At 38.9% G+C, this 20,206-nt stretch overlaps 1 protein-coding gene across 9 annotated transcripts in view; it reads left to right on the top strand.

The window, feature by feature from the left end:
• The window catches only part of TCF4 (transcription factor 4), a 349,808-nt gene that overhangs the window by 165,094 nt on the left and 164,508 nt on the right, over positions 1-20,206 (top strand). For 7 of the 9 annotated variants that reach the window (XM_042963037.1, XM_042963036.1, XM_042963034.1 and 4 more), the window contains one exon: positions 12,672-12,736. In XM_042963037.1, coding sequence (XP_042818971.1) covers positions 12,672-12,736 — 65 coding nt within the window. Of the gene's footprint in view, positions 1-12,671; positions 12,737-14,328; positions 14,621-15,181; positions 15,202-20,206 lie in introns of those variants that run through there. The other 2 variants (XM_007080488.3, XM_015536850.2) reach the window with 2 other exon arrangements.

The raw sequence follows: 20,206 nt of genomic DNA, 5'->3' as shown, positions 1-20,206 counted from the left end.
CCTTAAAAGAATAAAGTGTCCCTTTCTGTACGTACATGAACGTAGGTGCCAGGTACTCTTCTAGTGTGACCTACTCTAGCCCCAAATATTATAACACAGAGACCCAAATACTCAATCAAGCACAAACAAGTAGAAAAATAAGGAACCCATGTATCTAATTTAACCATACAAATGATACATATTTAATTGCTCTAGGGTTACAAAAATTCATTCGTAGATTTGTATCTAACACATGGAAATACACTAAAAGAGAGTCCATTTACAAAAGTTAATCTGACATACTCACCAGAACATGTGTGTTTATATATGTTAGAAATTTAATATTTAATTTACAAATTCACGTATTACAGATAACTCTTAGCATAGGACTATAAAAACTATAGTGACCTTGAAAACTGATATAACCACACTTCCATACAAAGAAGAATTACATCTTTTTAATGGAAAGATGGAAAGTTTTCCATGAGGCAGCTAAGAAATCTCTGTTAAAGTCAGAGTTTAATAATAAGTGTACTTGTGTATATTTCTCACTGATCCTAAACTGAGCATGCTTGTTTTATTAATGCTACTGATAGGATGATTTTTCCCCCCTCCCTGTATTCAAATTTTGGTCAGGCTTAGTGAGTTTGGGTGGTGGCTGGCCAGAGCCAGCTCTTGTTGGGGCATGTGCGCCCTCTGCTGGCTGCTCAGATAGGAACCGCCTGGTCTGTGGGGCTCTTGTTTCACTTTTCAGGGTTGGGTTTTTTGGTATGTTTTGTTTTTGCGTTTTTATAAAAATAATCATATATTTGTAGTGATTATAAAGTTGTAGGCTAATACTGAGAGTGACAGCCAATTTGTTTCTGTTGGGAAATAAAGTTTTTATTTTTTTTATCTGTTTGTTTGCTTTTGCAAAAAAGATTACTGATAGGTCAGATAACACATAGAGTGTATGCCAGTCTTGAACTTTTAAGTGGGTGATGTCATATTACATTGATTGTATTTTTGTTGCTTTCATAGTTCCTCCTGGACTCGTTACGCTTATGGAGAATGTTTGTTTGACTAAGTTGGGAATGGACTTAAGAAAGATAAATCACTGAAATTTTGTAGTATGACCCTTGTCGGTAATGGATGTGGTAGCTAATCCCTAGCAGAAAACTCCCTGATAGTGGCAATAGTTTTCACTTGCTTTGTGAAGAAAAATGAGCATATATTTACAATGCAATGTTTTATAAAGGCATTTTTGGTTTCCCTGCAGACCAAATCAGCCTTTCCTCTGGCAGACTTTGAGAATGGTAGTTTGAGCAGAACCTCTTCTTGTTTTGTTTTTTTCTCTTTTGGTTGTTGTTTGTAGAGTGCGAGATGTTAAAGAAGCAGATTACTGATGGCCCCTTTATCGCCAGGTCACGGGGCCAACTTAACTTCCACAAGGGCAGTCACAGTGGCCGCCGCTTGGATGGAGATGTGGTTCTGGTGGTGAAGACCAGGGCTCTGTGGAATGGATATGTCTTTAAAATAGCAAGGTTTTTTGACAAGGTTCTTTGTTGACAAGGTTTCACCAGATTCTTTATAATAATTAATTATGTAAAAGTGATTTCCACATATTTCTTCAATTGAAAGGACTCGATTGAATCAATTTGGTAATTGTGTCACAGAAAGGACAGCTGAGATTTTTGCAGCTCTTTTGTCTTCTATTGTAAACTTCTCTGATTTGTAAGCTGTTGCCTTCAAAATTCCCAAACCATCTCCCTCCAATATGGAACTATCAAAGAGTTTAGAGTTAAGGAAGGGGGGAAATGTTATGTAAGTTTTTTTCCAGTTTTCTGGCTTTCCAATTTTAGGTACCAGTTATCTTAAAGTTTGTTTCGAATAAAAATGATGTAAATGTCTCTCATTTGTTTAACATTGTCTGGTAACTGTGAACCGTATTCTAACACATATCAAGTTGCCACTAAGTCGGTTACAATAGCATCTTGCGTGGAAGCTCAGATACACAGCTCTCCTGTTGCCGCCTGTTACCACGATGAGGTTCTGTTAGGCATTCTCTTCCTCTGTGCTTTTCAGTACACCCATTACACTCCTTACCGATGTACATTGTTGGGTTTCTCCCTAGCATTTCAACCAACTAAACCCTCCCTCTTGAGAATAATGTCCATCATTGATGTACCAGCAGCCAACACGTGGTACACAGAGGCATCAACAAATATTTATTTTCATATCTCATGGTTTTTTGACCTCTTTTACACTCATTCAGATGATCATTTTTGCAAGTTTCAGAACTGAAAAGTGCTGTCTGTAAACATCTCTTCCATGTCATGTATTTGATTTTCTTGCCTATTTTGGTAGTATGAGGTCGGTATTCTGACTACTCCCCTTGTCCTTCCTCCGTTCTTCTCCTTGACCATTTTTCCCACGGCCTCTCCTCTTCCTTCCTGTGCCCCCCGCCTTCCTCTCCTGATATAGTCATGCTCATGTATTCAGTAATTAGGAGGCTTTTCTTAAACATCATAGTGTGGGACTCAGTGGCTCATGTAACTTTATCTTTGAATCATCATCTTCCTTTAAAAGTGACTAGTGTCACTGGGGAGTCAGACTCTGAGGAATCTGGTCCTGTGTACCTTCCACTTTGGTTGCTGTGGGCCCTGTCTCTTAAAGTTGATCTTGAAGAGCAGGTTCAAGAATTAGCAGTCTTCCTACTTTTTGGATGCTCTGAGATGTATTTTGAATTTTGGGCTATTACCCCCAGCTTCTCAGTGATGTATGTTTAGGAAACGTAGACCTAGTGTAATTCAATGCTAAGGCTGGAGAAATGATCATCTAATATATTGGTCATCTAATATATGTTAATAAATGACATTTATATTATCTTCCACCTGGGATTCACAATGGAGGCACCTGGCTGGCTCCATCAGAAAAGCGTGCGACTCTTGATCTCGGGGTCATGAGTTTGAGTCCCATGTTGGGTGTAGCGATTACTTAAATAAATAAAACTTAAAAAAATGTTAAATGTTACTTATATACGTGTGTATATATCTAAGTACAATGCCTATATATATTATACACATGTCTAAATGGTATTTAAAATCTTCATGAAATTTTCATCTGTCTTACTTTTGTACAGTCTTGGGTATCACATCAAATGTATGTGTGGTTTCCTTTAGAGTAATACCTGTTATATTCTTGTTAGTTGTAGGCTCAACTTGAAAACTGAGGCCATTGCTTATGTGCCATGGTGCTAAATTATGTAATTTTCCTTTGTAGACACTATAACAAGCATAATACTAATAAACCTTTTCCTCTGTTTTCTGTTCCACTTACTCAGAGTTTGGTCAGTGTTAGTCTTTACACTTAAGATTAGTAAGACTCTATTAGAACATCGGCTTAATGGGCAGCAAATAGTTTATTGCTAAAAGCGAGTTGCGTGGTAAAGCATAGCTCTAGATTTTCTTAAATTTTGCTGATAAATTCCAAAAAATTTCGCCAGGCAACAGAATCTTTACTCATATGATGTTTCTATTGCGTCTGACCAGAAATGTCACAGATCTTGCCCAGAGGGATCAAAGGGCCAGATTCTCTCCCTTTGTATGGACTTGAGATGCCTTCCGTAGAGCATGGAAAGGGTGGAGGGGCCCTTTTAACAAACTAGGTTCGCTAGAGGTTGGTCCTGAAGTGTAAAGGTGACTTTGGTCTTCGGGTAGAATGGGGGAAGGGGACACATTCAGAGCAGTGGCCAGTGGGACTGAAAGAAGGGGAGGAGCCTTTCACCTCTCAGACTCTCAAGTCTTGACATTCTGTCATTTATTAGGAGAATATGTGTGGGAGTGTGAGACTAATTTCTGTAAGACAACCAGTCTTCATTAGTGGAGATGAACAAGTTTAAAGGCTAAGTATGCTGCCGGAAAAAGGTTTCTGAAACAGAACTGTCAGAAAGGACCCCAGAGATAAACAGTTGTTTGTTTTTTTAAAAAAAATTTTAATGTTTATTTACTTTTGAGAGAGAGAGACAGAAGGAGAGAGAGAGAGAGCACAAGCTGGGGAGGGGCAGAGAGAGAGAGAGAGAGAGAGAAAGAGAGAGAGAGAGAGAGAGAGACAAGACAGAATCTGAAGCAGACTTCAGGTCCTGAGCTGTCAGCACAGAGCCCAACACGAGGCTCAAACCTCATGAGTCGTGAGATCATGACCTGAGCCATGATGCTCAACCGACAGAGCCACGCAGGCGCCCTGACAGTTGCTTGGTTTTTTTTTTTTTAAAGCCCAGTTAAATAGGTTGGATCAGGTAGTAATCTATTTTTTTGTTGTTGTTGTTATTGTTGCTGTTCACCTGTTCACCAGGCTACCAGGTTTACTGGAGTTTCATCTAACCTTAGAGGCTATGCCTGTCATTTTAAATTGGTTACTGTTATCCCTGGCTTGTTAGACTAACCAGTGGAATTTTATTTAAAAAAAAAAAAAAAGAATACCGGATTCTACTCTGTTGAATGCAGATACCCTGGGGTAGAGAAGCCAGGAATCTGTTTTTAAGAAACCTCTCACTAATGGTTCTCATGATCAGCCAAGTTTCTTAGCCCAGAATAGCCCATCCATCCTGTGTCCTCCTTTCCTCCTGTGAATCTAGCGGAAATATTTATTTCTGCTTGCTTTGATACCTGTAATATGTATTGCAAGACTGACCTTTCCTCATTTTTATATAAAAGCAATTATACTTCTTCGAATAAAAAAAATAAGCTTTCAAATGCATATGTTGTTTCTTCAGAGGCCACATAAACCCTTAATTGCTGTGGTTGTGTTATAGACAATCATCATGCACACAAACTGCGGTAACAATATAAAACAGGGGAGGCAGAACTATTAAGATCTTATTCACATAAAGCCAGTGGTAAGTTACTCATTAGAAGTAAGTTGAGTGATTTCAGGGTTGCCCTTAGTCCTTCAGGTCTCCAGGGGACCCTTGTACAAATTGCTGATTCAGAAAATCATTACTCTGGTGGCTGAAGTGGCACTTTAGTGGCCTTAAAGAGTTATTTGACACACCTCCCCAAACAGCTAAGTTATCCCCGTGATTATGTTGATTAATTGCACACTCTGTGGAATTAGCGTTATTTTCAGTGAAAGATTTTCCTGCATTTGGAAAGTAAAGCATAAAACTCATGTGCTTTAATTTGATAATGTGTGCACTTCTCCGAAGCATGACACTGAGTGTGAGGGGATTATTTTGGCTGTTGTCTAGGGCACGTGAAATAATCCTAAAACAGTACTTTTCATCTTGCATCTAGAAGGTAATTTTTGGTGCACCAGAGGATGGTCATTCAAAATGCCTGTCTGTTCTAACATTTTCATCCATCAAAGGACTTGAGGACTCCTTCTTGCCTTACAAATTGAGTTAAAATGATTTGAGGGGAGGGTTGTGGTACACACTGAGAAGAAGACAGGTGGAGTAATCTTTGTTAGCACAGCAGATACTGACATTTATCTAGAATACTCCAAAAAGAAGTGGAATATATCTAAAGGGGCTTTGATACTGGAATTGGAGGTTTGTGTTCTAGCTTTATCTCTTGATACCTGTATAATGTCTTCTACACGTCTAAGTTGGTTGCTCTTTCTTCATTTTAGTGACACATCTATAAAACTAGAGAGGAAAATGCCCCTCTGAGAACTTCTTAGGGTGTATTGTCTTAAGTATGTAAGTTAAATTACTTTGCCTACCATACAGTGCTTTACAAATGGGAGTGCTTTAAGGAGAATTGAATATAGATTCTGAACCATAGGCAGTCCCGCAAAAGGAAGAATTTTGGTGGTGTCTCAAGATAGTCGGCGTAGCTGGAATTTTAGTCCACCCACTGTTTTGAAGGCAGCACAGTGTCTAGACGAGATGAGGTGAATCAGTGACAAAATGCAGCCAAAACTCATAATTTTCCAGGATCAGAGCTATAGATCATTACTGAGTATTCTATGTTTATGACTACAGCACATCCCTGAAAAAGAGGACTGATGCTGGTCTTTTCTGGGGACATGGATAGCTCCCAACTTCCATCATCCCTTGCTACACGCCATGTGCATAGCCACATTTCCCCCCGGTTTTCTTTCTGGTCTCAATTCAGGAAGAAGGGGAGGAAGAGAATTTTCTAGGCTGTGGAATGACTAGTTTATCTGCTGAAATTGAGTTGTAATTCTTTTAGCATAAAATTTATTAAATTGGGATTTTTTTAGTGCCTATAGATGAAGACAGAGTTGTCCTGGAACAGTGAGATTCTGTAGGAGAGAACCAGTGCTCTTTGAATTTGAGACATCAGAAGAATAATGTCAACTTCTGATTTCTTGCAAATGCAGGCTCATACCACCAAAGACCAGGGGTAATTAAAGTTGACCAGCTAGTCAGAACTGGTCATACACAAAGGTGTATCTGCATAGAAACATCACAAAAAATGAAAAATGTTTTTAGATCAATTTAATTAAAATCAAATCGATTTTTAGACATACTATTTATTTCATAAAAAATTACAAACCTATATTAACCCAACACATTCTTAGTGTTATTTTTTTTTAATAATAGTAGCTCCTGAAGTTCCTCATGACTTGTACTAAATGACAAAAAGATGGAGGCAGATCTGTGTTCAAATAAGTTTAGGAAATATGGCATTAAGCTAAAATAAATGTCTGCACTGCAGGACTTCTCAGAGGCTTTAACATGCTAAGATATAATGTAAATTTCTGGGGAGGGATATAAGTAGCTTGTAACATTTCCTAGACTCTTTAAATTAGCCTTCCTTTTGTTTTTTGGAGCCTGTTGTGGGGTTACTATTTCAGAGAAGACTCTCATAAGCGATGCTGTGTTGTCCTATATTATATTTTTTCTTACGCTCTTCTCTGTGCATGCATCTTAATACGAAGTCATATTCTTCACATAGGGAATGTGTACAGATGCAGTTTGCTGCCATGTTTTTGTTGATTAGTTGCTTCAAGTTAACATGGAGATGGTTGCAGTTTATTATATGATGTCACAGGTTCTGGTGTACGTCAGTTGCACTGCTGTAAAGTACCAAGAGACCTTTTAGGGATAAAATACCATGTAAATGTAAATTATCACCACCTATAAGACACTTTCATTAATTTCATATCAAATTCATGAGTGTTTTGAGTTCTGGGATTTGAGTCTTCAGTATTGGGCTTCTTGATTATTTATAGTTTTTTTTTTTTTTTTTTTTTTTTTTTTTTTCTTTCTTTTCCCCTCCGGAGTTTTAAGTAGCAGCACAGAATAGTGCTAAGAGCACAGCCTTTGGAATCAAACTGCTAGGGTTCGAATCCTGGTTAAGTCACTCAACTCCTGTGTAACCTCAGTCAGTTTTCTGGGTCTCAGTTTCCTCATCTATAAAATGGTGTTTATATTACCTGCCTCCCAGGGTTGTTGTGCAGATTGAATAAATCAGTCTGCATATGCCCTTTGTGTAGTGGGCAGTAATACATGGCAAGGACTCAGTTATTCTTATTTGGGTAAAGGAGGGAAAAGCGAGCATGGAAAAGATGAAAGGTCTGTAAATAATAACCTCACATATGCTTTCAGAGCCACCAAAAATTTCAGTCATTGTTTAGTGAAATAGTCTTTTCAATATGCAAAAAAAAAAAAAAAAAAAATTAATAGGGTAACCAGGGATGATGGGTTGGGGTTGGGGACAGAGATTTATTCTGATCCGAACATGGTTATGATGAGTTCCCCAGTCTGATGCCAGGGAACAAAAGGCTCATTCTTCAGTTCCCAGAATGAGGATTAACAGCGAAACAGCCTTGCTTGGCTTGTCCTGAAGCATCAGATAATTTTTCATTAAGGCTTTTCATGGGATGATATGTTCCACTGGTATAGGTACATCTTTTTCAGTGGTGGATGAAATACCTACCATGTGTATTTCATTTTTAAAGTGACCTTTTAAGAATGAAAGGCCAGAAAGCCAAACATGACCTTGTTATTACCCTACTGGTCAACCACAGCCTATCTTCAGAAATCATGTTATCAGTAAGTTGTTCTTGTCTGTTTCCATGTGGATTAGAATTGTTCAGGTGCAGTAATCTACCAAAGGTGATACTTCTTGGATGTATCCTTGTAAATAAATGGACTTATGAGATCATGTTTGCTTTAAGTGATGTTTTCATTCTCATCCGGTTTCCTTGGCATTCCCTTACAATAGGATACCATGGATATATTGAAAGAAAAAAATAGAAGTCAAATGGAAAATGATATAAGAATATAAAAGTATTACATTTGGAATTTTATAGACATTTGTTAACAGTAATGCCCCTAAACAAAAACCATTTTTTCCCCCTTACCTTCCCAGGGCAGCAAGATAAAGGGTTTATTGAATAGATCAACAAAAATATTGGCCTTTAAAAAAATTGGAAGCAGCTTATATTTTCTGCTTAGGTTTGTGTTTCAAGGGCAACAGAAGAAGCAAGGGAATCCTTTATTGATTATCAATTGCTGCCATTTTAATAGTCAAATTTAAATATAGGTTTTAGCAGCTGCTGGGTTCAATTTGGTCAAAACATGTGTTGACTTTCTGGATTGTTTGCTCACTGTAGACGCCGACTTGTTCTGGAGAAGGGGCTGCGTGTTGATCTCCTTTGTCTCCAGAAGGATTGATTGACGGATGTTGTGTCTGCTCATTTACAGCATTTTTCTTGCTTAATTTAAAAAATTGTGACATAGTATTACATGTTCCTTGTATACATCATTTTTGCAGAAGAAAGTTGTTTAGCCAATATGTCGACTTAGTTTATGAAATCCTCTCTATAGCTTTCATTCAGCCTTCAGTGTACTCCATTAGGTCATATCATTCGTTTCGTGCAAGGCAAATCATCACCAGCAGCAAAGTTTAACATTTGGTCCTTTTAGGTATAAAAATGAATCAAATGCCTGACAAGATTGGTTTCTGGTATATATTTCAGAATCCCCCCCCCGCCCCACCCCTTTACGGGCATACAACAAATGTTACTAACGGGTACTTTTAGTTTCTAAAATATGGACAGCAGTAGTCCATGCAGTAAAAGACTTGAGCGATTAATGCCACCCTTATGCCTCTTCTGAGTAGTTTTCGCCATGGGGCTTGGCACTGCCACCATTGTCTTTGTGCCAAAAAATATCCGCAGCGGCTGTCGCATCGTCGTACTAGAGGGTTGTCTCGAAAATTCCGCAGTGAACGCGCCGGGTTTGTTCATCGCTGCTATCTCTTTTAAATATTGGGAAAATAGAACCTTCAGCTCTTTCAGGGCTTCATTGTGGTTGTGGGGATGGGGGGGAGGTGGGTGTCGAAGAATGGAGAAAGGAGGAAAGAAGCTGTCCGCGCCAGCCAGTAGGTATAAGTGACAAAAACCCATGCCTGACATAGAGGAAACGCAGATAGTTAGGGGCTTTTGTGTTCATGAGCACAGATAGTCACTTAAGAATCCTACTCAGACATGTTATCAGTGCTCTTGAAAATTTTATTATCTGAAACAAATGTTCCAGCGAATTTTAAGCAGAAAATCAACATCAAAACCATAGCTAATTTTTAATGGACAGTTTGCACAAAAGATATATATATGTACATATATATATTCTTTAGAAACTGAGATGTCATTGTAAAATGGCTGCTGTTTGTCATTAGCAAATGATAGGAACAGATATAATATGTTTGAGAAGGTGCTCGGTTTGCCCACAGTCCCTGATTATTTTGCTCCCAAACAGGGGTTTGGGCTGTGAGGGCAGATTTATAGTTGAATTTGGGAACAAAAAGATGTAATAAAGTTAAAGGCTTACACTATCAGAATGAAATGTGTTCTCTCATGATCTCTGGAGCGATCTATTTGATGGTAAAAGTGGATGCTACAGATGAAATCTTTACAAGGAGCATAATCCTAAAAAAAAAAAAAAATTAAAAAAAAAAAGTGCACCTCCCAGCCTCCTGCTGGCTGCGCTGCCTCTTTGGTACCTCGCAGACTTCGACAGAGTCCTGGACGGGTGCCCATTGATGTCATGGAAACACTCAAATTACTGAGAATGATTCATGTCTATGCTGGTCTCTTATCCTCCCCCACACAAACAGGAGTAGATTTTTAACCCTGACAACTTGTAATTTGCAGTGGGTTTATTTTTGTATCTGGATAAATATTTTTTAACAAGCAAAATTAAGATTAAGCAGTCTGTATCTGATATGATAGTAAAGAATGCTGGGTCTATGTAGCCAAGAGTACTTTGGGGACTCTGTGCAGCGTGAATTCATATTCTTCTCATCTCTCCCTCCTCCTTCTCTCCCTTCCTTCCTACCCCCTTGCTCTTTTCATTTCATTCTCCCTCTCTTTATTTCTCTCCTTTCTCTTCCATTTATTTTCATTCATATTCTCTTTCCCTCCCTCCCTCCCTCTCTCTTCCTTCTTCTTCTTCTTCTTCTTCCTCCTCCTCCTCCTCTTCTTCTTCTTCTTCTTCTTCTTCTTCTTCTTCTTCTCTCCCTCTCCCTCTCCCTCACCCTCTCCCTCTCCCTCTCCCTCTCTCTCCCCCCCTCCCCTCTCTCCCCCTTACTATTTGCACTGATCTTCTACCTTTAAAATGATGGAAGGAATAGCCCCAGCTTATATATATGAATTGAGACAAATCCTGGTAGGAACCAGGTCTCTGTGCTGGAGTCAGGGGTGGGAAATAATACCAGGTGGTGAAATTCTATAGGGGATAGCTTCAGTAATTCCTTCTAGAGAAAAATTAGATAGCCCTTCTTCCTTCCTACTGTATTTTGCAATCTGATTTTTAGAAATTACCCAAACAGGACACTAGATGTTTGTTCACTTAACTGGGAAGTCAGAGTAAATTCTCCTTTATCCATCTATCTTTCTGTCTGTCTGTCTGCCTACCTCCCTACTCCACCTGCTTTTCTGATTGTTAAACAAGTGGATATTACATCAGAGTGAACTATGTGGTGGCTGTATTGAAGCTTTTTAGACATAAGAGCATAAGGAAGGACATATGTCATTTGATAGCTCATAAAGGTCGAGCTTTTTCTGTTAGTAATATTTACAAAGAGAAATTAAAGAGTATAAGTTTACACTTGGTTTACACAGAAGAGTACGTATGTCTGTATGACCACTTATGCTTCTGAAATGGGTAAACGTGTCTTTTCTTTAACGTAAAATCCTCATACAATGAAAGTTATTCTCTTAGATCTTTCTTGATAGACAGTCTATGAGATGGTATCCTGTTTCATTGGAATTGAAACTGATACGGACATTGATTTTCTACTTTGCCCTCAACACAATACCAGAAATGGGGCAGGGGGGAAGTGTTTTCCTAAGCCTGAGATTCATTGAAGCTAGTAGAAAAGTTAATACCGAGAGAGAAATTTTAACACTCAGGTTTGGCTTTTTTTTTGAAAATCATCTTCCATTTTATGTATATAGTGACTTAGCTACAAGGTGCACTTTTGACAAGATAGAAGATTTATTAAAGATAGGTTCTTTGTGTGGTGTCAGGAAGGTAGACTCTAATAGCATTGTCATTGAACCAAAAGATAAAAAATGACTACTGTTACTTTTAACATTTATTTTAACTGGAGTTGAGGGAGGAAAACTTGGGGGTTGTAAACTTTAGAAGGATTTCAATTCAGTGTCTCAAAATACCACTGTTGAGTCTTCCCATTGGAAAAAAGAACAGTAGAGTCCTGGGTGTAAAGTACTATGCACCCTTAAGCTCTACTCTTGAAGAAAGAAGTAACCCTCCCCTCTTGGGGTGGGGCTTATGTTCTGGGCACCTAGTCATGTCACTAGTCCTTTTTAATGTCCTAATACGGATCAATTTTCTATGACAACTCTTCATATGTCACTAAATTCTACTGCTTAGATCTCTTGAAATGTGGTTTCATTGTCTCCCTTGCAGATTATTAAGGCTAAAGATACTTCTAAAATAAACAAATGAGCAGCCTTGATGTTATCCTTAGATGTGGCCAGATAGCATCTGAGGCTCTATATATCTCTGTAGAGCCATCTACGGATAAAAACTGAGTTGTTAGAATTGGAACCAGACACTGACGTTGCCTTATTCCTTGTTCCACTGGGTCAGTTGGTAGAATCTGAATTTGGGTTCAGAGGGGGAAATTTTTCAAAAGCCCCCTTTCCCAAACGTAAATTCCATCATCATTTCGATCATTATGGGGTGTACCCCTGGGAAAGGGAGCTTAAAAAAAGAGAGAGAGAGAGAGAATCAGAATTTTGAGTAGTTTCTTTGCTATATTCACCATCTGGAGAGCCTTGATTGATTAGCTTTGGCCTCACCATTAAGTGTCAATATAATCAATGGGAATTACTAGACTAGGGTCATTACATAGATAATTTGCCTGCTGTGTAAATAAAAATGAAATTGTTTAAATTTTGTGAGAGAAAGAAAGTGAAAATAAGGGCTGACAATTTGTTTGTTAGAGAAAGTGGAGGCCATTGGAATGACAGTTTTTGGAAGTGTGGAGCAGTTTGGCTAAGAATAGGAATGAAGGATATTTTTTTTCCAGTTTATCATAGCCAGAGTGAGGAAGTGCTGTTCCCTCTCTTGCTTGCATACATTTGCCCGTAGTGCCTACTTTACGTATGTAAACATCGGGGAAGAGAAGTGGATGTCTGTTACCTGGAGATTTTTTTTTTTTTTTAAAGGAAAAACGTAATTTACACTTTTTTGTTGTTTCTCTTGGCAGGTAAAACAGAAAGGGGCTCCTACTCATCTTATGGGAGAGAATCAAACTTACAGGGTTGCCACCAGGTAAGTGAGACTCTTGCTTGGGGAAGGGTTGAGAGAATTAACCTGGTAAATGACGGTTTGTTGTGTAAATTAGGTGATGCATCTTAGACTGTGGCACTAAGATGCACCGAAAGTCTGCCGATGCCTCCCTCTTCTAAAAAGTAACGAAATAACACAGACCTTGGAAGTAATAAACACCTCGTCTCTAGATCCCTGCTGTATCAGAACTACATTCACTGGCTTGTTTTTATTTTTTAATCCATCAGCCGGTACCAGTGGCACTGTTTGCAAACCAGCAACGCCGGTTAAAGTGGTTCTATCAAAAGAGTTTATTTGCAATTAAGAACTTGAGAATTTCTCACACTAGAAATACTTCATGCAGCCATGTGTCAGACCCTGGGTTCGGGTGGTTATTGCCCTAAATTATAGTTTTCATAGGGGCTGTATGATGTTGTGTGAAAACAGGGTTGTATTGAGGGATAAAAATGTCTGTGAAAATATGATTTGTTGTCCCTTTTTGTTTCTGAATTGTTTTTGGCTGGAAGTCAAGGCCAGCAGGCTAACAGCAAAGCCGTCTCAAGGGAAGCATGCGTGAGCTAGAAAAATAAGAATACTTTAATTAAATAATAAAATGCCAGTGTAATACAAAGGTATAGCATGTGTGTGTTTGCGTCTGTGTGCACTCTGCATTTGCATACTTTTCACTGCCCAGAGAAAGCCCAGTTCTGAAAATAATATCCAGAGCCCAAACTATAAGCTTTAAGACAATTGAGTTTTTATAGATGTGTTCTTTTTTATTTCAATATTGGAATTAATCGCATCTTTAAAATCTTTTGTTTGGGATTTCTTTTCCTTTTTTGCATTGGTTTCTTACTTTGGAAAACTCTTGATAAAATTGAATAATCCTGTCAAATATTCAAAGCTTTCTACTGTTTTATTCCTCGTTTAAGCAGAATGTACCTTCTTGTGCTAGAAAGGGAATGCTTGCTCTCTGGAACCCTCTCACCCTCCCATTTTCTTTAGTGAAATGGGTAAAAAAAAATCAATTTTGAATTTTTGAAACAACCTGTTTAATATATCCTGGAAAACGTAAGCAAATAGTTTTAGCAATGAAATAGAGCCCGTGAAGGATGAAGGATTTACCTTTATGGATCAGTCATATGTCACTAAAGGTGGAATTCTGGTGGAGGTTTCTTCCCGCCCCCCCCCCCCCCCCCCCCCCGATATATTTGCATTTTTAAAGTTGCCTCCTCTGGCCCAGCTACCAATTCAATCCTATTCGGCATCTAAAAGATTGGTTGCGATGAGGGGAACCGTGCTTGGTTAAGAAGTCCTGCTGCACAAGCTGCAGAGTACAGTTCATGGCAGTTTGTTTGGAAAGAATTCTGCAGGAAAGAAATTTACAGCCATTCCAGCGCAACGGAAACATCTTTGGAATGTGAGTGCAAATGTTCGGGGCAGATAGCTCGGGCGACAAGCCTCTTAGTGCCGAGTCTCTAGTGTAAAGCTCCCAATTCCTGCAGAAGAGCCGGTTCCTGTGTATCTGGTTTCTGAGGGTCAAGGCAGAGGTCATTAGAGTTTTGGGGAGAAGAAAGTTGACAACATCCTTCCTTTTTGCAGATGGTCATGGCAGAGGTCTCTGTTTTCGCTGGGCCTCTTTTTCTGGTCAATGAGAGAATAGGCTTCCTCGCCCCTGTATCCTTTCTTACTAATAGGAATTGGCGTGATTCCTCACAGACACAAAGATTTCCTCTGCTGAGTAAGCGCGAGGCCCCTTAACTTGTTAAAGCATCATCCAGACCGCGTGAGTCTGTCTGTGTATGTGCAGGGACACAGACCCTCCCTCGGTTTGTGGGAAATACTTCCCTCGGGTGAAACTGAAGTGATTTTTTTGGCAGACACAAGGTGAGGAGTGGAAGGGGGCAGAGGGTGGAGTAGAGGTGGACGGACTGGTGTGTGATGGCTGAATTTCCGGGCCTTGGGAGGCTCGTTTTGAGACATTCATGTCCAGGAAAATTCTGTTGTATATAGGAGTATGAGTGCATATGCTTTTCTTAAAAAGTCTTCATAATGTAGCTGTGGAGTGTGGCGATTCTGTCATTCTTATTTCTGCTTCGTGGTCGTGAGTCTTGCAAGAACCGACTATCTCTGTGCTTAGCATGGTCTCAGCAGTAACCATAAACAGTGTGATCACTTAAGGGTAAATAAAAGAGCAAAATTTTGGAAATCCCCTGATTGAGAAAATTGAGGCTGGAGAGGAAAAGTGCACATACTATGAATTTCTTCTGCTTTCCGTGAAATTTGAGAATAGAGCAGACCATAGTGTGTCTCTTCCAGTGAATGTTTCTCTTATGCCGAATTGCTTTTTGAATCCCCGTCTCCAACACCAGCTATGCAAACCAAAAAGAAAGGCAAAGTGTCGGGTACTTGGGCTTCAAGTCTAAGTAGCAGATCACAGCTGAAATGATTCCCCACTGTGTGGTAAGGTGAGTGGCTTCCTGGAGAGAAAGCTTTTGTTTTCTCCTGTTTACTACATTATGGAGATGCTGGGTGGAAATCCTATAGATGGTATGCCCTGAGGAGCTCCAAAAGCAGCTTTATCATATTATAACAATGTATCCTGTGGACTTAGAGGATTGAGCACTGTTACATGGGAACATGCTTATTCCAGTCCCAAATAGCCTTTTGTCTGGTGTAGAGAAATAGCGGTGGTAAGCAACAGGTAGCAAAATGCTGTCCTGGAGAAATAAATTATTATTTTGAAGTGTATGGTATTTGAAAATGCATCAGGTTAAAAAAAATATTACACGTATCTGTGATGTCCCTCTTGAGGATTTAACATGAATAGTGAAAAACATGTGGCTTTTTGAAGAGTAGATATTTTAGCCAAAAAAACAAAAGCTGGCAGGTTCTTTTTAAGTTGTTTTCATTAAAAATAGTAATATGAATTCATTAATGCATTTCCACGTAAAATTATCAGAAATAAACATGGTAACTTTTTCAGACTTTTGAAACTGTGTAGATAATGAACCAATAGGCAAAAGCAAAGCGGCCAAATGGACTTTTTTTTAGTCCTCACTAAATATGGCAAAACTAATTTAAATCAAATTGGGGTACGGAAATCACACCCAGGCTTAAAATGTTCTTGCCAAATTGCAACCTCATACTACTTTTACTGAGAGAAAATAAAATTTATAATGGAAAGTCTGACAGAAATGAAAATGAGCGGAAATGAAGTTTTTCGCAAGATAGTCCAACCTCTATCCGGTAACCAATAACTAATACCTAATGGGCATCATTGAAGATCACAAAAGGAAAAAAAAAACAATGTCATTTGCTTTTGGCCTCTTTTGCTGCTTTGAATAGGATGTTTGGTGAATGCAAACTTTTTAATCTTGCCGAGATCTTCTGTTTTTGAATGGAATGATGATGTCAACACAAGTGATTGTTATTAAGGCAGAAGTTTTCTCCTTAAATGAAAGTTCAGGATGGATTATCAGGAATTGCTTGTCTTTTCTTTTTTGGGATATAGACCAGGTCTACAGCAATCGTTTCATTATTAGTATCTCCTGGGCAAGTTTGTGGTGTGTGTGTGTGTGTGTGTGTGTGTGTGTGTGTGTGTGTGTGTACTATATGGAAAGCTGGGCCCTATCTGAGACCAATTAAATTAGAATCTTATGAGTTGGGCCTTTGCTTTTCTGACAGTTCCCAGGTGATGTACTGTGTAGCTAGGTTTGATGGTTTCCTAGAATGTTCTAGAGGAATGTACTGTATTTTAAAGATGTGTTCAAAAACTGGTATTGCCAGTGACCTTGAAAGAGCTTTTAGACTTTTTGCCTTAATTTGATTATTCAAGACATGGATATAAACTGCATAAAAACTTCATTTAAAAGGCAGTGAGAATTAGTGATTTACTGAAAATCAGGAGGACGCCTTGATGTCTTTATACAAAATTCTGCAACTGTGAATGTCCCAGCCCATATCTTGTTTTCTCTAGTGAAGTCCAAGGCTCTAACCTCAACTGCATTCTTTTTCTTTCTCAGCAAGTAATCAAATAGGACTATGCTGATAAAGTTATTTGATGTTGAGACCTTAAAACCAACGGGATTTAAGAATTAGGCATAATCTCAGATACTTCTGTTAAATTCCAGAAACTTTGAAACTATAGAAAATGGATCTTCTCTATATGAAATTTGACTTGCTCATAAACTTCATTTTTGATTCATTGAAATTAAACATTATAGTTGGTTCTGAAACGAATTACACATTTATGAACTGATTGTTTTTCTTTTGATTATTTTTATTTTTGATACAGACAGAATTACAAGTGACTTAATTCGAAAACTTTTGGCCCCTTTAAGTTTTCCTTATCTAAAGTCAAAATAGGAAGCATGGAAGCAAAAAAGGCATGAAATCCTTTGTTCTTAAAAAAAAAATGGCTACTTGGATCTTGTGGAAGCAGAAATGCATCTTGTTTTTTACTTTGACATTACACTTAAATGTTTGTTCACAGTGGACAGTAAATCAGTCTGGGTCCAATGCATTCTTCCGAGGACCCTCTACCGCCCACGTACTGTGCCTGTGTATTGCCTTATGCTTCCCTTCCATAGCGCCTCTTGGATTGTTGAATGCTGATTTCCGGCGAGATTCTGTAAACTCCTACAAGGCAGGGGCCACGTTGGCTTTATCTTGCACTATGTGTACTCTGTGCCTAGCAGGGTGAGAATTGTGATAACCTAAGGTTTGTGGCCCCAGCATCACAGTTTGAGACTGGGAAGTCGGAATAGCAATGTATGGGAACCATTAGTTAGCATTGTTTTCATGCCTACAAAAATGAGAAAATCCATACTGTCTCAAAGAAAGTCCTTTGGAAGTCTGCCCTTCTAATGTGCTGTGCAGACCCCGGAATGACACACAGGTCATAGCGTGGGAAGTCACTCGTCACTTATAGGGCGCCGGGTACTGGCCCCGTGCTGGTCTCACTGTTCTAGGCTGAACGTTCTCAAAGGAGATGATGAGAGAATTCTATGTTCTGGGTTTCCGGTGGGCATGTTATTGGAACCAAAGGTGAGAATCCAGTCCCATCCTTTTGGAGTATGCCAGTGAGGACAGTGGGGCACAGTATTTATAATCGTGATGACTTCAGACATCACAGGGCCCGAGTTTACCGCATGTGTGCCATCGCGACTGTGCCCCAGGCAGCTGTTCACGCAGCAGCTTGTTTGTTTTGGGGGCATTGTTAATGGGTGGACCTCTCACCCAACACCAGCCATCCCAAAACTCACCAAAGGGGAGAATGGAGACATTCTTTCATCGCATTGGTGAGCAGATATTTATTGGCCCTCTACCTGTGTGTTAGGTACTATGGAAAAAAACAAGGGGAGGCTCTTACATGTTTTCCCTTCAACCCCCATAGCAGCTTTCTGAACAGAGACCATCAAGCTCCATTTATTTAATTAAAAAAATGTTTAGACATCTTACATAGCATAAATTTCCAAATACTTAGAAAAGTTGAAAAAACAATAAAATGAAGTGTCGTATACCCACCACTTATATTAAACAGTTGCTAATATTTATTATATTTGCTTCATGTAGATAAATGTATATGTACATTTTTCAGTGAACCATTGTTAAGTGGCAGACCTAATAAGATTTCACCCCTAGATTTTTCACGTCTTTTAAAATTAAAAACACTTAGCCATTGAAATAAAATACTATTATCACTTCTAAAGAAAATAATAATAATTTCCCAATCTAATACCCTATTTGTATTCACATTTCTTAAAATGTCCTCCCATGAAAATGTCCTCAGTAGCTTTTTTTTTTTCAGTCATCGCATTCATGCGTGGTATTTGGTTTCTGTTGTCTCTTTATAATTTCTTTTAAACTAGAACAATTCCTGTAATTAAAAAAAAATATTTACTTTAAAGAAATCAGGCCAGTTGTTTTGAAAAATATTCCCCTATCTAGAATCGTCAGCTTATTTCTTTGTGGTACTGTTTAATTTGTTATCTATCACTTGTCTTACCTATAGATTGGAAATTATGTCTAAAGGTTTATTCGTATGGGTGCTACACATTTTGGGCCCGAGTATGTCATAGATGATGCTATCTGCTTCATATTATTTTCCATTCGGAGGCATATAATGTCAAGTTATGCTGCTACTGATGACGCTGACTTTAATCACTTGGTGAAAGTGGGGATCCCCAGATTCTTTCTCTTGTAAAGAAATCTTTCTCTTCTTGCAATCAGTAAACAGTTGTTGTGTTGTTACTTTCGCACTGGGCAGATATTCCATTTCCTCAGTACTCTTAGGCTTGATGGTTTTAGCATACATTGATGATGCTTGCTTTTGAAGTAGTGATTAAAAAAACACATCATTTCATCTTAATTTATAGCTGATATTCTTCTGTAAAAAGCTTTCTTTCATTGCTCGTATTTTAGCACTGGTAATTTAAATATTTCATACATATACAAGTTTAATGCTAATAATCCTTGTATTAAATATGGTACTGGAGGGAACTGGAAGCATTAAAGCATTTTTAAAGTCTCTTAAGGTATATTGGTTAAAAAAAAAAACTGTTGTGGCTCAGGGTAATGGTCAGAAAAGCTTTAATTGCAAGAAGAATAAGGCAAGTATGTTTCCTTGCAAACTAAACTCTAGCATTTGGCTGAAATTTTAGACCTTATGACAATGTCTATATCACTCGCTCTTAGATGAATCTTATAAGCAGTGGAGTTTCTCTAGATTCTCACATTGTCCCCTCTATACTCCAGTAATTATTCTTAAAGACCTCACAAGACTGACTGTCAGTGGCTGACCGACTGAGTCCGATAGGCAGCTGTGATTCTCAAAGTTGTCTCGGTGATGGTCACTGAGATAGTGGGTCTGGCCCCTCCCCAGTCCTTGCACAACCCGGATGTGGCTGATGAGTGGATGTCAAAATGAATGGATCTCTAAAAGTTAGTCCGAGCTCAATCTAGAGGAAGCCTGGGAAGTAATATTAGGTGCCAGTAGAAACTTTTATGCTGATTGTTATTGTCCTCATTTAATGATTAAGAAAGTGAAGCCCAGAGAAGTAGAGCAAGCAGGACTAAGGTCACACCCCAAGTGAGCTTCAGAGCCAGATTCTGAACTCTGAAATAACTGGTTTTAAAGCCAGTGCTTTTCCAGTGTGGGTTCCCTGCTGCCCCACCTATGACGAGGTTTCTAGGCTCAAAGATCCATATTGCAGCCCATCTGGAAAACCACTTTTGGTAGGTACCAGGCCCACTGGAGAGTCTGGGCCTAACATGGTGCCTAGAATAGTAGCTTCACTCAGGTCTGTTAAGGATGTGCTAGAACTCTGTGCCCTTGGCGGGAGGTTGGCGGGGGGGGGGGGGGGGGGGCTGGGGACCACATGGCTCCTGACTGCCTGGCCCTTTTTGGTTGTTCTTATTTTTAAGTAAACCGCCTGTGTCTATATGCATGATCCATTCTGTAATTTCAGA

Source organism: Panthera tigris, chromosome D3 (assembly GCF_018350195.1).
Source record: "Panthera tigris isolate Pti1 chromosome D3, P.tigris_Pti1_mat1.1, whole genome shotgun sequence".
NCBI lineage: Eukaryota > Metazoa > Chordata > Mammalia > Carnivora > Felidae > Panthera > Panthera tigris.
The sequence above is the reverse complement of the archived record's forward strand: the minus strand, read 5'-3'. Positions and strand labels throughout refer to the sequence as shown.